Below are 19,419 nucleotides of genomic sequence, written 5' to 3'. Positions count from 1 at the left end.
AAGAAAAGAGAAAAAAAAAAACTACCTGTCTTATGTCATGATAAGAGCAATGATACGGTATAGGAGCTACTGTGCACAGATGTAAAAACAGGTGTGCCTGGAGATTTGAGCTTGCCCTTTGGTGTGCCTTGTGTTAAAAAAAACATTAAAAACCACTGTCTTAAATGAACAGTGTATAGGATTTAGTGGCATCTAGTGGTGAGGACTGAAGATTGCAACCAGCTGAAACTTAATGTGCCAAGCATGAACTCCCAGTTAGTATTCCTATACTGTTGTCTGTTCAGGAGGTTTTTCCTGGGAGCTGAATTTTCTGCAGAGGTTTCTTCTTCTCCAAAACAGACCATGTGATCAAAACCAGTAAAAACACTGAATAAAGCAGTTTCATGTTAAAAAAACTGTGTTTTTCTTATGCTCGCATCATGGAGGGTCTGCTAACTATGGTGACGGATGCGAAAATGTGAAAACTCAAATGGCCCCATCTAGAGCCAGTGACTGGGTTGTTTGTTGTGGGCTACTGAAACATGGCAGTGTGACAATGCAATCTCCATGGATGACAACATACTTCCTATGTAGATATAAATATCTCATTCTAAGGTGACAAAAACACAATGATTCTTTTTTTCAGGTGATTATACACTCAAGAAAACATACTTATTATATTATATTCCATTTCTGCCAATATATCCTCCTAAATCCTACGTACTGGACCTTTAACCTATAATTATATATTATAATTTATTAGTTGAGTTATATTTTTCATCAAGTTGCTAAAGCTGCAAAGTAAGTAGTTACTAAATGTATCAAATAAATGACTAAATAACTTAGAGTATAAAGTAGGACAAAATGAAAATATTCAAGTAAAGTAAAAGTAGCTTGAAATTGTACTTAAGTACAGTACTTGGGTATAAGTTCTTAGTACTCCCCAATGCTCTCTGTACAAAACATAACTGAAGTGATTCCATCATTTTGCCTTTGAGCAGCCATATATGTCAACAGCTCCCTCTTGTGGGCGGTCTACATACAGCACCAGGCCCCCTTACCTGATAAGGATGATTACAGAGGGTGTCTGGGCCATAGCTCCAATCATGCTGCATACACAGATAACACACAGGAAGGTGAGGAAGGCCTGCTGACAGCCTGGACTGGGACACTTCCCTGGTAAAGCCACCGCGTCTTCACTGGTGCTGGATATACATGTGCAGCTGGTCAGGTTCTGACACAAAGACAAGACATGAGATCAAAATGTTGTTATTCCAGAGTGAATATGGAGATCTAAAGCAGGACGGCTGCACTGTATGTCTGTATGCACATAAACACTTATAGTCTCTGCCATTTAGTTTGAGCTCTCCGGTGTCAAAGGTCACCATGATACAACTCGCTTCAGTCAGTGTTAACGTCTCCACTCACTGGTTTGGTGCAGCCAGCAAAGCAGGCTGAGAGGTAGGTGACTCCATTGGAACCACAGACAGGGCTCACTGATGCTGTGTAGCAGTTACAGTTATTGATGCACGCTGACTCAGGTCGCTGCCAGGAATGCAACGTCCTATGGAAGAGGTCAAAGGTCACGTTATAAAGGTCATACAGTGTATACTGTTTGGAAATGACAACAGGACAACTGTTAAAAGGACAATGTTTTAGGCATTGAGTATGTCTGTAGTGCAAGTCATGCATTACTAGAAACTATTCCTAGAAATCAGTTGCTTTCCCTGCTTACTCGTTGCCGTAGGCTACAGTAACCCCAGCGACAGGTCCAGTGTCACAGCCCAAGAAGAGAAACGAGACGTAGCAGGCGGTGGACACCAGGTTGACCAGCATGGCCATGCGGACAGCACCCAGAGCTGACAGGTTCAGCTTCTTCACCAGCAGCCCCCCGAGGAAGATACCCAGACAGGCACAGGGGATGGCTGTCATACCTGAAAAAGGAAAAGACCATGTCCTTTATTTCTAAAAGATGCTTACTAGCATCTGCAGTAGAGGCGTCTGCACTGCATATATCATTTTTTTTTTTTTTTTTTAGTAAAACAATTTGATTTTAAAGCACTTTGAGACAAAGATCCACCTACCTAGCAGCTGATTGGCTGAGGAGGTGGTAAGGTTGAACTGCTGCTCCAGGTATTTTCCCAGGAAGGCAGCAAAGCCAGCAACCACAGCAATCTCCATACAGGCTGCCAGCGTAATGCAGCTGAACACCGGATTGGAGAGAAGGTGTCTGGTTACCCGCGGGATTACTGTGAGAAGAAAAGAGGTAGAAAAAGAGAAAAGATCAGAGAAAAGGGATAAAAGGGACATAAAAAAATCATTTCTGAGATTTTTTAATAACCTAATCTAATGTTTTATTTTGAAATCTCTCCTTTCCTCAGTATCTTCTCTCCCCCATGCTCCTTACCTCTCAGGTGCTCACAAACTGAGAGCCCGCTGTTTATATCAAAGCCATGAATGGCCCCGTTGGGTTTAGAGCCCTGGTACTCCAGGGTCAGTGAAGAAGGCAGCATGGCCTGCTCACTCTCCCCTCCACCGTCCATGTCCTGCTCATCCAGCGCCTGGGGGAAGCCGAACATGAAAAGGGCCGACAGGAAGAGTAAGGCACCGCAGAGGAGGAAGCCACCCCACCACGCCCCGATCCAGCGAGGGTCATCTGGGGTGATGTCCAGCTTACCTGCACAGGAAGTAGGGGAATTTACCACAATGGATGCATTCAGGTGAAGTAAATTCTGGCTGTTAATTCTTTAGTTTCCCTGTCGTGGTATTCTTAAAGGTCCAGTGTGTAGGATTTAGGGGGATATATTAAGCAGAAATGGAATATATCATAATAAGTATGTTTTCTTTAGTGTATAATCACCTTAAAATAAGAATTGTTTACCACTACATAAGGAGCAGGTCCCTGTCTAAGAAGATCACCATGTTGCACCACCATGTTTCTACAGTAGCCCATAACGTACAAACAAAACACTGGCTTCAGAAAGGGCCATTTGCGTTTTCACGTCTGCTACCATAGAGCCATAGCAGCCCCCCCACAACAGGAGCCAAAAACACAGATTTTGTGAAGCTGCTCTGTTTAGTGTTTTTGTTGTTTTGAATCACCAGGTCCATTTGTTTTTGAGAGGAAGGGATCTCTGTGGATAATCCAGCTCCCAGTAAAATCCTCCTGAACTGCTGGATCTGAAGTTATCAGACAAAAAAGGTGAGCACACATTCGTACGTGCTTAGATAGATTCATCTCTAACGTGCCAAACAGCGCCAGAGAAACACTGATTTGTAACATGAAACTGCTTTAGTCTGCATTTTTACTGCTTTAAATCACGTGGTCCGATTATTTTGAAGAAAAGGAGACCTCTGCAGATAATTCGGCTCCTGGTACAAATTTCCTGAACAATGAACACTGAAGGAATCCTAACTGGGAGAAGATTCAGCTGGTTAAAGTCTACAACCCTCACTGCTAGACACTCCTAATCCTCCTAAATCTCACACACTGGACTTTTAATTTTCCAGTAAGGTCAATACAAATATAACTATTGCAATACAAATGAACAAAATTCAAGGATGCATCAGAAGAAATACAGAGAAAAGCAGCAGCCAACTCACTGGTGTCGATGAAGACAGCATCAACGTAGACTTTGGTACAGACAGAACCTAAGATGAAGCCACAGGCCGGGCCGAACACTAATGTTGAAAATAAAATACCTGCCAGACAAAGGGAGAGATAGAGAGAAAAAGACAGCATTAAAATAGTCAGTCAGTTAAAATGAAACAGTAGTATACTGAAGTATTTCATTTGGTTTATTTAAGCTTAGCTTAGTTGTTCAGTGATAGGAATACTGCAGGAATAAAAATCTACCCTCTGTCCATCAACCAGACACTAGAAGCCAAGAAATAAGCTTCAGGGTGAATGCAGTAAGTGCATTTCACCTGCTCTTTCAGCAGAGGGCAGCACTGTATCAAGACTGTAAAGTGTCTCTCACTGAGGCCCTTTTATTAAATATGTGGATGTGAACATTAAACATGGAGCTTCCTACCACACTTCTGTTGATTTGTCCACTGACTGACAATAAAATGTATTCTATTCAAGGAAAGATTAAGTACTGAATGCATGCCAAGGGACTTTAAATTTCATCAGATGTCTCCCACTGACAGATTTATTCACTGTCACTGTAATATGCGGCTCATAGGTTGCACAGCGTAATTGATCTAAGACTAGATTAACCAGCAGGATCATAAATAATCAAGCAGGAAATGGATTCTTAGTGTAAGAGCAGCGGGAAGCCACTGATGCAGGAGCTCTGGTTGATTTCCTTTTAAAAGCAGTGCGGCCCTGCTTTGGCCCAGAGGCTGAGAGGTTTCCAGTAAGCAACAGCAGACTGTGCGGGACTGTGTGTGTGTGTGTGTGTGTGTGTGTGTGTGTGTGTGTGTGTGTAGCAGTGAAACTCAGTTATCCATGCTGGTGGTAAGTGGAACAATAGAAGTGAGCTCCAGTAGCCTGACTGCTAATAAAAGAACCCAGAGCAGAAGTGGCTGCTCCCCACTGACACAATGAGAGGGACAGTCAATTTTTCTGTGAAGGATGTAATGATTAGTGCTGTGCTTATCACCAGTGATAAATCTGAGAGTGGAATGCCGGCTTCATTTTTTCATGGTGCTATCAATGTATTTCTAAAGATAAAATCTCCATAATATAAGTCAAATAAAAAATGTTTCAACCAGCCTTTTTGATTTCTGGTCTATAGCACAAAAACACATTTTGTCCATACTTCTTTTTAAAATATTTTGAGGCATTTTTATTCCCTTATACAAGACACACAGTAGGAAGGTGACAGTAAATGACGGGAGAGAAAGATGAGCAATACTTGAACCACCGACACTGCAATTCATGACGAGTGCCTTGAATACTCAGACCGGCACGGAGCCACATCCATAATTCTTTTGACAGATTTGGGGTCTTATAGGGGCACAGATGCCCAAATGTCTATAATAAGCAACACTTCTCACTCCAGTCAGAAGCCTCAGTCCTAACCACAGAACACTTACATCTGTAGTCATTTAGTAAAGATTTCACAATATCATAGATTAAGAAAGTGTTTCTCGATTCAAGGATTTATTTTTGTCTTTATACAATATAGGAATACACAAGGAAATGTAGTTGTAGCTCCCTCCATGCTACACACATGGAAAATTTATTAACAGAATATCAAAATACTTCAATTAGAATAAAATATATATACTAAAATACAATAGAGAAACTATATTACTATATAAAGGTAGCATAAATAGAATTACTGCCTTGTAGTTGTATGTCCCCACAAACCAGTCAAGGTGCAGGTACAGTTTACATCCATGTCTATCCAGACACATGTGGTGTTTTGTTTTTTAAGTGTTTTTGCAGAACATTATGATGTCACAGTGAAGCTGACCTTTGACCTTTCGGATATATGACATCATCACTTGATAATTTTATCCTAATAGACATTTGCGGGAAATCTTATCATAATAAACTTAAGAACTCTTGAGTTATGGCCAAAAATATGCTTTCTGAGGTCACAGTGACCTCTGACCACCAATTTCAAATCATTTCATCCTTGAATCCACGTGGATGTTTGTGCCAAATTTGAAGAATTTTCCACAAAGTGTTTCTAAGATATTACGTTCACAAGAATGAGAATGATGTGAAGTCACAGTGACCTTAAACTTAGACCTTTGACCACCACAATCTAATCAGTTCATGTTTGACTAAGTGGACGTTTGTGCAAAATTTAAGTAAATACCCCCAAGGTCTTCTTGAGATATTGCTTTCACAAGATTGGGAACAGACTTATTGGCAACCCAAAAACATAATGTCTCCGGTAAATTATATTTACAAGGAATTTAAAGTTTCATGTATATAAAATTTGCACTTAACACAAAGTACAGGTTTTGGTCATAAATCCAAGTATGGGACAACTTTTAAAAATTGGGGCTAGAAAAACAGTGATTACAATTCTTCCTTTGGACGGTACAGTCTGTACAAAACTCCATAACAATTCATCCAGTAGTTGTTGAGATATTGCAGTGTGGAACAAAGAGGTGGACCAGCTGACTGTTTGTCACCAGAGCCACGCCGCCAGTTAGTGTGGCTAAGCATGTACAGTATGTACAGCTCATAATGGAGGAGCCTATGGGTCTGATATGAACAATGTCAGTATTTCTTTGTAAGTATAAGGCGCGAGTGTGACTCAGAGAAAAACTGAAGACATACTGTAGAAGTACTGACAATAGTTTTTACAGAATAATAGTAGATACTGACACGAAAGGTACAGAGCTGGGGGAAAAGACAATTCTTAAAATTACTGAGTAGATCAAAATCAAAAATAATTACATAGTATACTTTACATATGATGCACATTATATTATGCTGCTGCACACAGATACATTAAACTGTGACTCCAGACTGTGGTCCACTCTGACCACCAGTCATCTCCTCTCTCTCTCTCTCTCTCTCTCTCTCTCTCTCTCTCTCTCTCTCTCTCTCTGACTTTCTCTGTTGGTAAGATGCATTATGTTCATTTCAGCAGAGTCACAGATGCCAGGTGATGCTGATGTCAGGTGACAGAGGAGGTCTGGGGTTACAGCAGGGACAGCTGAACCGCCCACCAATGAACAACCTCCCATCTCCTGCTCTGCCATCCACTAGGATCAAATCACAGATAAACACAGGACAGCACCGCTAATCCATAATGTATGTGATGCAGGGAGACTGGCACACACACACACACGCACACACACACACACACACACACACACACACACACACACACACACACAATGTTGGATCCCAGCCACTTTAAGTACACTACATAAAAGAAAAGCTCCATATTCCCTGAACTTCACTGTGGACACACCAGCTGCACTGTGTCCCCTACACATCAGAATAAGGTATGAGCCTGAAGTAGCCTTCAAAGTGAGACAGCTGATGACAATAGCAGCAATAAGCATGATGACAGAGAATTACCAGTAAGCTTTGTTATGGCATGAGAACAGACAGAGAGCTCATAATCCTATAGCAACAGCTGCTAGACACCCATCAGGAGAAGCATTCAGGACTGATGCCAGTCTGTTGTTTGGACTCAACAGTTGGTACATCTAAGGCCATTTCCTTGGAGACAAGACTGGAGAGTCACAGCAGTAAAAGAATGGATGTCGTGAGGTACTGGAGCTTTAACCATACAGTAAAGCTTTTATTACAGTATAGTAAAAACTGAAACAGTATTTGAGTATTTTTTTGATCCACATATCTGAAAGCAAGTGTGCTCAACTTTTGCACATTCCTGCACAGAGCTGTACAGCTCCTCCACTTCAAAAATAGATGTATTTTTAATAATTGTTTTTATTTTTCATATTTTCTATTGTACATTTTTCTATTCTATATTATGTCTCTTGACTTTTGCACTGTCTTTACTGTCATGTACCAAAACACCACTATGTGCAGACCTACTAGATAATATAACTGTTTCTGAATCTGAACTGAAAGACAAATTGCATACTGAATAATAAAGTTATGTAAAATTATAGCAATTCGAGTAGTTTTCATTTTTAAAATACAGTCGATATGGACTGGTCTGACAGAATTTAAGAAATAATGGCACAAAAAAAGAGGCAGAGGACTCTGAGTTTAGTTTCTTTGCATAAAAGGTTGATTAATTTAATAGACTGTGACCTTCAGGAACTGATTTTGAGGTTACACATTCACAAAGTGTATGGGGGTATATATAAAACATTTTTTCCATGAAAACCTATTCTCATAATTTTGAGATGATAATCTTGTTGATTCAGAAAAACAGGTAAAAAAAAAAGATTTTCTCAAGTGAATGACCTACACTTCCATACCAACACGCACGTTTAATAAGAAAAACGGCAACACTTGTGCAAGAAGCCGAGTATGGAACGCCTAAATATGAATTTAAGACTCCCTTTCTAAAACAATTAAACACTACAGGGTGCAGTTTGGGAAAAATATACATTATTAAAAGAAGTTCATCATTAAATAACAGTCTTGTCTAGTCTTGTCTTACTTGACTCGCCTATGATAAAACACTCTCTTTTAAAATAAAGTATATACAATATAGTTGTTTTAAAAAATGGTAATCCTATCTTAAATCCAAATCCTTAACTTATGATTGCAAACAGCAGTAACTAAATGCCACAGATGTTTTATGCATGTGTATATTTTTTCTCAGAACTATTTTTTTTTTTAGCTCAAATCTTCATAGCCAAAATAATACAAGAAAAAAAAAATATTACAAAAGGTACTTGCAAAAGGTTTAAAAGGGCAGAGAAGAGTGTTGGCTGACATGGGGGAATTAAATCTGACACCCATCTCAAACACACACTGTGGGCTGTTTCAGCAGTACATGCTCTGCTCTGGAGATGCTCTGCTCGGTGAAATATTTCCAGAAAAAACTTTAATGGATTTCCATTGTTTCTATGCAAAAAAACAGACTGTGTTCTGTATCCTTCTTGACACTATCTTCTACTGCTGTGTCTGAGGGCTGCGGCTATAAACACAGGCACAAGATAAAGTACAATAATACTGGTAATGCTGGACAACAAACCTACAGGAGATACGTTTAATTTTATTCCTTTCACAGTAACTTTGTGTCACATGAAGCAAATGACTGAAGGAATGAACTGTAAGAGAAATGCACAACTCACAGGCTCATTTATCAAAGCACAGACACTGAGGAAAGGCTTAGAGCTTTAGTGATGACTTAGATATCCATGTAAAACTCTGGCAGCTTGTCTGACCCAGCCATTTGGAAATGGCAGGTAGAGACACTCCACTTCGGCTGAGAGCTTGTAGCGGATCTGACAGCTCCTCCTCTTCCTGTGAGATTGTATAGCTAAGTGATTTTAATAGGATGTAAAATACAGATAGAACTTTGGCCAGAACCTGACATGGGTTTGTTGCTAAAAGATTAGTATTACTATTAAACATGTTCTGAATATATTACTTTCTATATGTACAACTATACATCAATTACAGTACAAACACACGCACACACACACACACACACACACACACACACACACACACACACAAGCCCAAGCAGTGATGTCAAGCCAATAGCTTTCTAGATATCTCATGCTGATGATTAATTGCATGCTTTTTCATGAGAATATGAGGAGTAAATAATGCCACAGAAAACTTTTAGCTCTGTGGTTTTAAATGGTGATTCAGTTTGTGGTATAATCCATTGTGACAGATCACATAATACTGTACACACAAAACATAAGAAACCCATTTGCATTACATTGCAATCCAAGCAGATATATTCCAGTTATCTTACAATGCAGTCATATGCAACATCAGCACAAACTCGAGCCTCAAAAATATCACAGTTACATCAACAACTCTTGGACACAGTGTCAACAACACTTAAAGGTTTCACAGTTTTATTGTTTATACAGGACTTTTGCACTGGATTACATTACAATCGGGGCGTAGCCAGCATTTTGGAAAGACTGGGGTTATAATTTCCCCCCAGTGCATCCCCCTCCCTCATAATCACAAAATACTAATTTTCACGATGGTTTATTTTCATTATTTGTATTTTTTATGACATTTTTCATATTTTATATGTTAATTTGTTTGATCAGGTATATTTTTTGTAAATTTTATTTCCCATTAATTTCTAAATGTTGTAATACTGCTTCAAAGCCTTTAATTTCGTTAAATTTTCCCTCCTGGGATTGATCCATCTTGTCATATGTCTTGTTCTCTAACCTAATTTTCTTCACTGAGTCTAAAAATACTGCGATCAGCCTCAAAAAGACAATCATGTGTATGTTTTTAATTATAGAAGGTACAGTAAACTCCCCAGAGGGAGTTACATCCCTCAAAGTCCTAGAAAAATACTGAGGACATGATCTTAGTGTCCTCGATTGGCAGCTACAGACCTGATTACAATACATATGTGGCTCTATTTGCTGAGGTCTGTTTTTAAAACCAGAGATGCAACACATAATGTAACTAGCTGTGCCAAACTGATTTGTATAGGGTTCTTTTGTAATAATAATACAAATCAATATAATGCTCTGCTTTAAGATGGTATTCACTTGGTCATTTTTACTGTAACTATTGATACATTTAATCTAATGATAACAGAGGCGATGGAAATCAGGGTTAATGTAATGGTGGTTCTGCACCCATGCTGTAATGAATGCAGCAGAGGCAAGGTCATACTGTATGAGACCGGCCTCCCCTACCTGGTCACACTGCCAGCACATGAATAATTTCTCACTCAGACTCACATTATGGCACGGTTCAATCACTGGCACTTTGTATCTTGGCAAAGGTGTTCCTAAAAGGTGCACGTATAAAACAACCTGGGCCGGTCTGAACAGACAGTGTGCGCTGAGTCAGCATCCATTCCTTCCTCTGCTGTCCTACGGTGGAAGAGTAATAACTCCACTGGAGTAAAAACATTTTGCTGCAGTGGACTCTCAGCCTTCACAGCGCTTCATTACACGCATTATAGCGATGAATAGGGGCTAAGATATGAGGCAGGAAGAGAGAAGCTGACCCAGCGGCTGCAGAGCTGGACCCCTCTGGCTCTCGCTGCTCTTTTATCTTGCTGTACTATAGGTTACTGTACTTTAAAGTCCTGTACTGTATTGCTGCTGCCATTTAGCACTCTGCTGCAGACCTTAAACATTCCTGTTGTTCTCCAGCCTAGTGTGAGGTACTTTGGGAAGGTTTTACTGGGATCTGCTGAACAGAAAGTCATATGTTGGTTTGTCAAAGATTTCATCAGCTTTACAATGTCCTTAAATCCAATGCTGAAACACGTATGTTTATCTGACTAACTAGCAGCATGCTAACACAATGACAATGCTAACATGCTTATGTTTGGCAAGTACGTTCACTATTTTCACCAAGTTAGTAAAGCATGTTTGCATGCTAACACTTGCTAACTAGTTTTGGAAGTATTGGTCTTAATAAAAGCATTGCAGGAAATATAAAATGCTGTGATGATGGTGCTAGAAGAAAAGTTAAGGGATCACCAAAGTCATTACAATTCATCCTGAGGGGAATATGAATGTGTGTACCAAATGTCAAGGCAATCATACCAACGTTGTGACATTTCACACAAAATCACAAATGCGACCACACGGCGATGTTCGAGGAAAAGTCAGGGGATGACCAACATAAGTAGGATTCATCCTCTGGGGACCATGAATGTCTGCAGAAAATTTCATGGCAACCCATCAGATGACAAGCTATAGGCCAGCACTGAGAGGCATGCTGCTATCATGGCTACCAATCAATGTGTTTAAATGTTAAAGGGACCTGCATTTGTATTGCACCTTTCCAGTCATCCGACCACTCAAAGCGCTTTTTACACTACGAGTCACATTCACACATTCATACACTGGTGGCTGAGACTACCATGCAAGGTGCCAACACAATCACACACCGACGGAACAGCCATCGGGACCAATTTGGGGTTCAGTATCTTGCCCAAGGATACTTCGACACGCAGAGTGGAGGAGCCGGGGATTGAACTGCTGAGCTTCCGATTGGTAGACAACCTGCTCTACCTCTGAGCCATAGCCGATTCATTTGGACCTCACAGGGCAATTTCAAGGAGAAAATTTGCTTCTCTGACACAGTGGACAATGCAAATGCCTGGAAACAGAGAAAACCTGGAGGCATTTGAGTAGCGTGTTGAGTCTACACCCTGTAGTGTCACCATGGTGCTCACAATGACTGACTGTATGTTGTAAAGCCAAACACTTAGATATTCCATTAGCGAGATACAAACATTTACACATACCACATACTGAGCTTCATTAGGATGTTAAGCAGAAACTATCTGGGGCTACATCAATGTATAAAAAGGCAATACTGTAACAGAACATCTGCTTCTCTGTTGGAGGCTCTGTGAGGAATACAATGGATAGGAAGATTGGTTGCCTCCGTTTGGGGTATCCGTCAAGCAGTAGACAGCAATCAATAATCTAATTACAATCTGGCTCAGACATTATACTGTAGTCAACAGAGCTCAGGAGCAGGTGAGCTGCTCTATGGGAATGCCATTCTCAGGTCACGTAAGCCAAGGGTCGAGACTTAAAATAGCCACGGACATACTGTAACCTATGTGGATGGATAAACATCAGCAAGGTAACATTATATCTGTGCTCATGTTAGCATGCTGACTTTAGCATTTAGATCAAAGCACTGCTGCTGTGCCTCTGTACAGCCTCACAGAACCACCAGCATGGCTGTAGACTCTGGACACTCTTCATCACACAGATGCCACTCTTTATTGCTTGTGCTGCAGTGTATCACTGCTGCATTACTACCATTTTGTTTAAATCTATGGTTGTTTCCCTCTCATCTACCAGAAGGCACAATTATCCGATGGCCAGCTAACTGAGAAAACCGCTTCTGTTTTGTTTCACCAGCCTGCTGCCTGATCTGTTGCTCACAACGATTAGGACAAACACTCACACACACACACAGAAGGACTGGACACTAATCATTTGAGAGAGAACAGGCTGCAGCACTGACACAGAACAGATACAGGACAGGTGCGTGCTGGGGGACATGTGCCATGACAACTGGGAAGTGTTTCCTGGTTTGCTCTTGAGTATTCCCACTGTCCTCAATCTCTCATTCAGGCAGTATTGATCCATGTGGGGTGAAGATGTGGCCACAATACAGCAGCCGCTCCTTCTATCATCTGGTTTGTTAGCGAGCCCGTGGAGAGCTGCTGCTTTAATATTTAATCATTTGGTTAGATGTTTGCTAAACAACTCCTAACTGCTTCTCTGTCACGCTGCATTATTCAGTGGCTTTCATACAACGTTACTGTGTCTTCACACGTCAGGCTCGTCAAACAGCGGCCTTGAGACGGGGAGAAGGAAGGGGCAGAAATACTAAGCAGCACATAACGTTCAGTACTGCGTAAAGACTGGGCTCTATGCAATTACAGAGCCACAACAGACGATGCAGCAGTCACACTGTAGGAGGTAACCATGGCAATCAATATGCCGGGATTGTAAGAGAAAAAAAAAAAAAAAAAAACAGAGAACAGAGAGGGGGTGGTGTAAAGGAAAGAATAATAGACTATCTGTAAGTGTCAAAGGAAGAAGCTTGGGGGATGCTATGAAAGAGACAATTCCTTATGGACTGGCAAATGTCACTGTGCTCTGAGCCAGGATGTAGAACAGTGGCCACCATACCAAATCACAGTCAGGATTTCAGTCCAAAATTCAATGTATGCAAATGTTCTCACTGACCGACATCTGAAGAGTGTTGAAAAAAAAAACAAAGCAACAAATGGTGTGTTTTTTTAAGGATTGCAGTTAAGAGATGTCCTTGGCTGACTGACTGGACTGTCAGATCGAGTCCATCACAGGGCTAACATAAACAGACACACACAATCGGACTTACAGGCAGTTCTGACCCTTAAAGTCGAAGTGAAATCACGGTAAGTCTTTCCTTTTGCTGTCAAAAATAATACTTTTAAATTGTTATATATGTGGCAATGTTGGTCATCTCGATTTGAGGGATTACCATGAAATTTTCTTCACACATTCATGGTGCCGAGAAGAAAACTTTGGTCATCCCTTGCCTTTTTCCCTTGCACAACCAGCAGGTTTACATTTGTGTATTTGAATGAACTGTCCTGAAAGTTTCTCTGAGGATTACGAGCACAACATTTTACTTTATCCACTACCTTAGTCTATGACCAAATACCTACAAAGTTAATTAAATTCCTGTCAATATCACCTTATACTTCCCATTTAGCATAAACTAATTTCAATATGTCATTTTATTTTTTCTCAAGAGACAGCAGGACATGTGATTTACAAATTTAGAAGGACTATATATTATAGCTTAAGAAAAAAAAAAACATTAAAAAATGAATTTTAACTTTAATTTCAGATTCATCTAGAATTCAAGTTTGTAAAATTCAAACCCACGATCTTGATAAGGCAACGTTGATATTTTGTTTTTTTCATAAAGGGTGTGCATAGGGAATTTTAGAGGTATTAGTTTCTTTTATCTGAATCTGTAAGGTGCAGTGAATTCCTTTCAATTTTCTGAAATAGCAAAGAAATATCAAGTGTAATGTCTAACATCTGGTATGAGTTGGCCTCCAGCCAAGCCGGGGGGTAGGGTGGGTTGTTGGGTTCTGTGCTAGCCTTGTTTGCTCTCCTTCCTCTCCTCCATCCTCTGTCCATCCCTCCCTCCTCCCTCCTCCCTCATCTCCTCCACTCTGAGCGCTGCTGACAGAGACTGTACAGATCAAAGCATGTACAGAACAAACCGCAGGCCTTCTCACCCTGCAAGTGGTCTGCGCTGAAAAGCAAACGGGGACACCTAGCCAAGGACTAGCACATAAGCCTGAGAGGACAAGCAACTAGCCACATGGTAGCCAACAATACTGTATTTTTATCTTCAGTTAGTGCATTTGTTCCTCCCATACGGGCAAACTAATGAGGACTGAAGGAGAAGTCTTACAGAATAACATCAACTACTGTGCTGCTTTGACATATTGCTGCATCAGCTCTTAAGGGGTTAATGTAATGGTGATTCTACTGGTGTACATTATCATACAATAATTCAATGTCACACTCAGCTGTAAAACTTGCAACTGAGTACAAACCACAACAAGAACAGATGCATGGATGTGGAATTTCAGGGTTGATAACAACGACCAGTGATAACTGACACAAAACCATCACATTGTTTTTGCATTTGTAAAAATGTGAAGAGGACAATAAGTGTAACGTTTTAGATTGACCAGTGTATTTTTTTTTTGTAAGAAATAACTCCACATTATCAGATTTCATTACTGGCTGAAATTCATTATTGAAACAATATAAATGCAATCATTCTTACATTTTATTTTAGTACTGTAATAATTTTTCTCTTGTCCTTTGTTTCATTCTCTCCATCTCCCCAGATGGAGCTGTGCTACTAGCAGGTTGCTGAGCGGTGAGACGAACAGGAATGGCACATAGCCTCAGTGCCTGTCTCTGTACTGTTGCCTTGGCAACTTTGGCAGACAAGCTGTAATGTGTGTGATGTCGACCTCTCGGTTTCTGCTGTAAGTATAACTGCAGTCATCTGCTGCTGGCCACTCAACACTTGCCGAAGTTGGGACTGAAGTGCTTTGCTCAAGGGCGCTTCTGTGAGAGAGGGCAGGATCAGGCCCACAATTTTCCCGTCAACCACAACCAGTACAGGAAATATCAGATCTTGAATTATTCGTCAGTAGTCTTCTGTTCAGAGAACTGCTTCACTAACCTAAAACACACAGTCCCTTTGTTGCGTAATGCCCATGGCATAAATCAGACACTGAATACTTAGCAACATGGTGGTGTTACCATTCAGCACAGACGATAAAATAGCTTCAGCATCGATGGACTCATGCATCCCCTCACATATAACTAACATGTTTAATAGCCAGGAAAGTTTCCATCCACTGGCTAGACTCATTATCAGGGCAGGACAAAACTACATCAATACTGTGCAGTGCACTGTCATAGAAACATGTTGCTGGACTGGCCTCATCTACTATAATAACAAACAGTAAGAGAAGGTTATCTATCTTTTTTAAAATAAAGAAATAAAATCCACACTTGTTGTTTGACACTTAGAATGCATTTCTTTTTCTGTCTATATTAGATCAGCAAACATATTAATACATAATCTGTCATGTGAGATGTTTATGTGCATTACAGTGGCGCAATGACACATGAAAATGTATATTTATTGTAGCTATTAAAGACATTGCTTGTTAATCTGGATAGAAAACTATGAATAAATGCAGTGTCACCAAACCTGAGTCTGTGAGTCAGATTAACCATAACAACACACACACACACACACACACACACACACACACACTATGACACACAGAATGTCTTGATGTTGGCCAGAGGAGAGGACAGGCTAGCCAGAAATTACTGTTGTTAGTGACCAAAATGGCCACTTCCTCATCCTGATTCAATCAGGCAGGCAGTTACTTTGTATCATTTCAGCCTCCCTTCATTCTTCAGACAAGGTTCACTTAAAATCATTTAAAAAATGTTAGGAATTGTAAAGGAATCTGTTCCATCAATAATCTATGTGCCACAGTTTCTAGTTCATTAAAATTAACAGAAAAAATCTGAGTGGTTGGTATGAGCAGCAGTCCACGCACAAAGACGTCACATTACCAGACACTGCAGTTCCTTGAATGGCCAACTGAGGCTGGCTCCAAAAGTGAGTCACTCCCCAAAGACCCCCATGTAACAATGCTGAACTTAACAGTAGAAATAAACATGTTTACAGCCTGGCTCAAACAAACAAACAAAAAGGTTTTGGTCTCTATAGCTAATTCTCCCATTCATGACAACTGTTCAAGAGGTGAATTTTTATATGACTCACCTGTTTGAATTTTATTGAGACTAAAGATGTATGCATGACTAAGGTGGGCTGCTTTGAATGAAAAGCTGGCTGGGAAGCATCACCACAGTCTGTGAGTCAGATCCGCCCTCTCATCCAAATATGGTCACTTCTGGCTCCAAAAAAACAATATGGGAGTCCACAAACCAATGGGTGACATGACTGTGGCTACCTCCATTATTTCTATGGTGGGCATTCAGATATTAAGGAGCACATCAGCAGCAGCAACATTGACATGAAAGCTTAGTTGGGGTCAATATTATTACATAAAGAGTTGTTTTCAGCTCTAACTATTTCAGCACATTGTATCATAGGAGGTGAAGCTGTTGTGTAGTTGTACACATTGCGATGTGCAGTGAAAAGAATTAAACGTGTAAAAAAGTAAAATCTAGTCAAGCTTGTGGTACCTTTAAGCATCTGTCATATATTCTGGTGTCTCTTTCAATTTATTGTAATGTGACTGTGACCATACTTGTATATCCATTACACTGCACATTAACTAAAGCCCCAAACCTGCCTCAGCTCCCACATACTGTATGTGCACATGTCATGAACCATTTGTCTAACTTGTCATAACTAATTATGATTAAGTGAGGATTGTATCAGTAATAAGATTTTGTTTAATATAATATTGTGATCTTGTACTTCTAAAATGAACCTCTGTGTTAATTAAGGAGAGCTGATCATTTAGCGCGCATGTGAATGATTCATGTCACAGTCATGTTTCAATTATGCCAACACAATCATCCCATTTACTCTGATAGATATTGTGATTGTAGAAATTTTATTATGCCATTAGCCTTTGTTTCTTATTACTTCCAGCCAACTGGAATGCAAGTCAGCCGAACACAGCAGCATGGAGGATCAAGCCGTTGCTAGTTGTCGCTTAGTTAAGAGATCATGGATTATTGTTTTCTGTTGTTTTTATTGCCAGGACTGGTTCTAAATGATATGCTTCAGTGATTATTACTTGTAAATTTTAGCTTAGCCAGAGTTTTGTATGTCACAATCAATATTATTTTCTGTATCATTTATCCCACCCGTATACTCCATCTTCTAGTGTGGAGGGACAGACATCTGGTGTCATTGAGTGCACCGGCATTTTCACCCAGCACCATATTCAACAGCCTTTGACAACATGCCAAATTTGATTTTAAAAAAGAGTATATTATAGCCTTGTGGGTGCCTCAGGCTTAGGTAACCGGCCAAACATCCATCCATCCATCCATCCATCCATTTTCATCCACTTATTCAGAGCCGGGTCGCGGGGGCAGCAGGCCAAGCAAAGCACCCCAGACGTCCCTCTCCCCAACAATGCTTTCCAGCTCCTCCTGGGGGACCCAAAGGCATTCCCAGGCCAGATGACATATGTAATCCCTCCAGCGTGTTCTGGGTCTGCCCCGGGGCCTCCTACCAGTGGGACGTGCCCAAAACACCTCCAGAGGGAGGCGCCCAGGAGGCATCCTGATCAGATGCCCGAACCACCTCAACTGACCCCTTTCGACATGAAGGAGCAGCGGCTCTACTCCGACCTCCATCCGCATGTCTGAGCCCAGCAACCCCACGGAGGAAACTCATTTCACCACTTGTATCCACAATCTCATTCTTTGGGTCACTACCCAGAGCTCATGACTATAGGTGAGGGTTGGGATGTAGATGGACCAATAAATCGAAATCTTCACCACAACGGTCCGGCGCAGCACCTGCACCACTGCAGAAGCCTCACCAACCACCGATCCATCTCAAGCTCCATTCTACTCTCGCTTGTGAACGAACAAACATCATTAAAGAAGTAGTTTCACATTTTGGGGAGTACACTTATTGTTTCAAACTGGTTTATCCTGAGTCCCAACAAATATCTGTAAAATGATAAAAATGACCAGGTTTTCAACATTCACGACCAATTTGTCCCCGTTTCCACCACAATTAAAATAATGGCAATAAGATTATACTTGTTTTCAGCACTTACAAACGTTTATTATGTTCTGTCCCGCTAATTATAATCTAACCCAATATATAAACATAAACAATGCACCACACGTCTGAGTTCAATACTGATTCATCTGTCAGTCAATATTGTCATGGCTGCTGCTATGACACTTGCGGCTCTTTGTGACAGAGCCTGTCAGCAGTACATTAACGGTTATCGTGCCAAAGATAAAGTCAGTCTTTTTTTAAAGACCTCCAGGAGTCTAATTTTTTCTTCATAGTGTACGTGACAACATAAATACTGCATTCTGCCCACACTGCATCAGTACTTTTCTGGTTGCACACAATGGAAATGCTGATATAAAATATCATATTGAGACGGTAAGTCTCAAGTGGTAAGCGGTTGCTACAAGCAGGAAGTGGTACCATTGCAAATGCGGATGGAGAAAAAGAACCGGATACAGTGTTGGAGGGGATCCCTGTTCATTCCTATGAAAGTTCATAAGAGGCGCATAAAGCAAAAAAAGTTAGACCTCTCAGCTGTAAAATTACCCAGATCTTGCACATCAATTTCCACTGGCCGAGCCGACTACTTCCAGTTTAGTGCTCCACTAACTTCAGATTATTTACAATTATTTTATCATGTTGCCCTTTATATCTTATTGGACCAAATGGATCAAATTCTAAAAGTGAAACTAGTCATTTTTTGGGGGGTTGTAATGCTCATTAAAATGTATCCACTGATTTATAGATGTCTCTTTCCCAATGTAAGTCTATAGGTAGGTGGGCCCAGTGGCATCACATCATGGACCCGCTGTTCGACCACTTTGAAAACTGGCTTCAAAGCTCAGCACACTTCCTAAAGGCCTGGTTGCAACCTAACATCACTTCATAAGGGCAAACGTCAGTGACAGCCATTAGCAACGGACAGCTCAGGAGGAGACCTTTGCCTACCATCTGGTGAAAAACAACCAAAGCTTTTGATCCATGGAGTGTACAGCTGGTCTTGTGTGTTACAGTGTTGTTATACAGTTTTCAAATAAATTATGCTTTGGGAG

At 40.6% G+C, this 19,419-nt stretch overlaps 1 protein-coding gene across 1 annotated transcript in view; it reads right to left on the bottom strand.

Moving 5' to 3' along the window:
• LOC117257229 (solute carrier organic anion transporter family member 3A1-like) overlaps positions 1-19,419 on the bottom strand; it is a 28,670-nt gene that overhangs the window by 2,576 nt on the left and 6,675 nt on the right. The window contains exons 3-8 of the mRNA XM_033627242.2: positions 3,583-3,681; positions 2,387-2,656; positions 2,064-2,228; positions 1,715-1,913; positions 1,408-1,543; positions 1,041-1,213 (exon numbers count right to left, since the gene is read on the bottom strand). Coding sequence (XP_033483133.1) covers positions 1,041-1,213; positions 1,408-1,543; positions 1,715-1,913; positions 2,064-2,228; positions 2,387-2,656; positions 3,583-3,681 — 1,042 coding nt within the window. The remainder of the gene's footprint in view (positions 1-1,040; positions 1,214-1,407; positions 1,544-1,714; positions 1,914-2,063; positions 2,229-2,386; positions 2,657-3,582; positions 3,682-19,419) is intronic.

This window comes from Epinephelus lanceolatus, chromosome 2 (genome assembly GCF_041903045.1).
Source record: "Epinephelus lanceolatus isolate andai-2023 chromosome 2, ASM4190304v1, whole genome shotgun sequence".
In the NCBI taxonomy this organism is placed as follows: domain Eukaryota; kingdom Metazoa; phylum Chordata; class Actinopteri; order Perciformes; family Serranidae; genus Epinephelus; species Epinephelus lanceolatus.
Note: the sequence above shows the minus strand (reverse complement) of the source record. Positions and strands in the feature narration are given on the sequence as shown.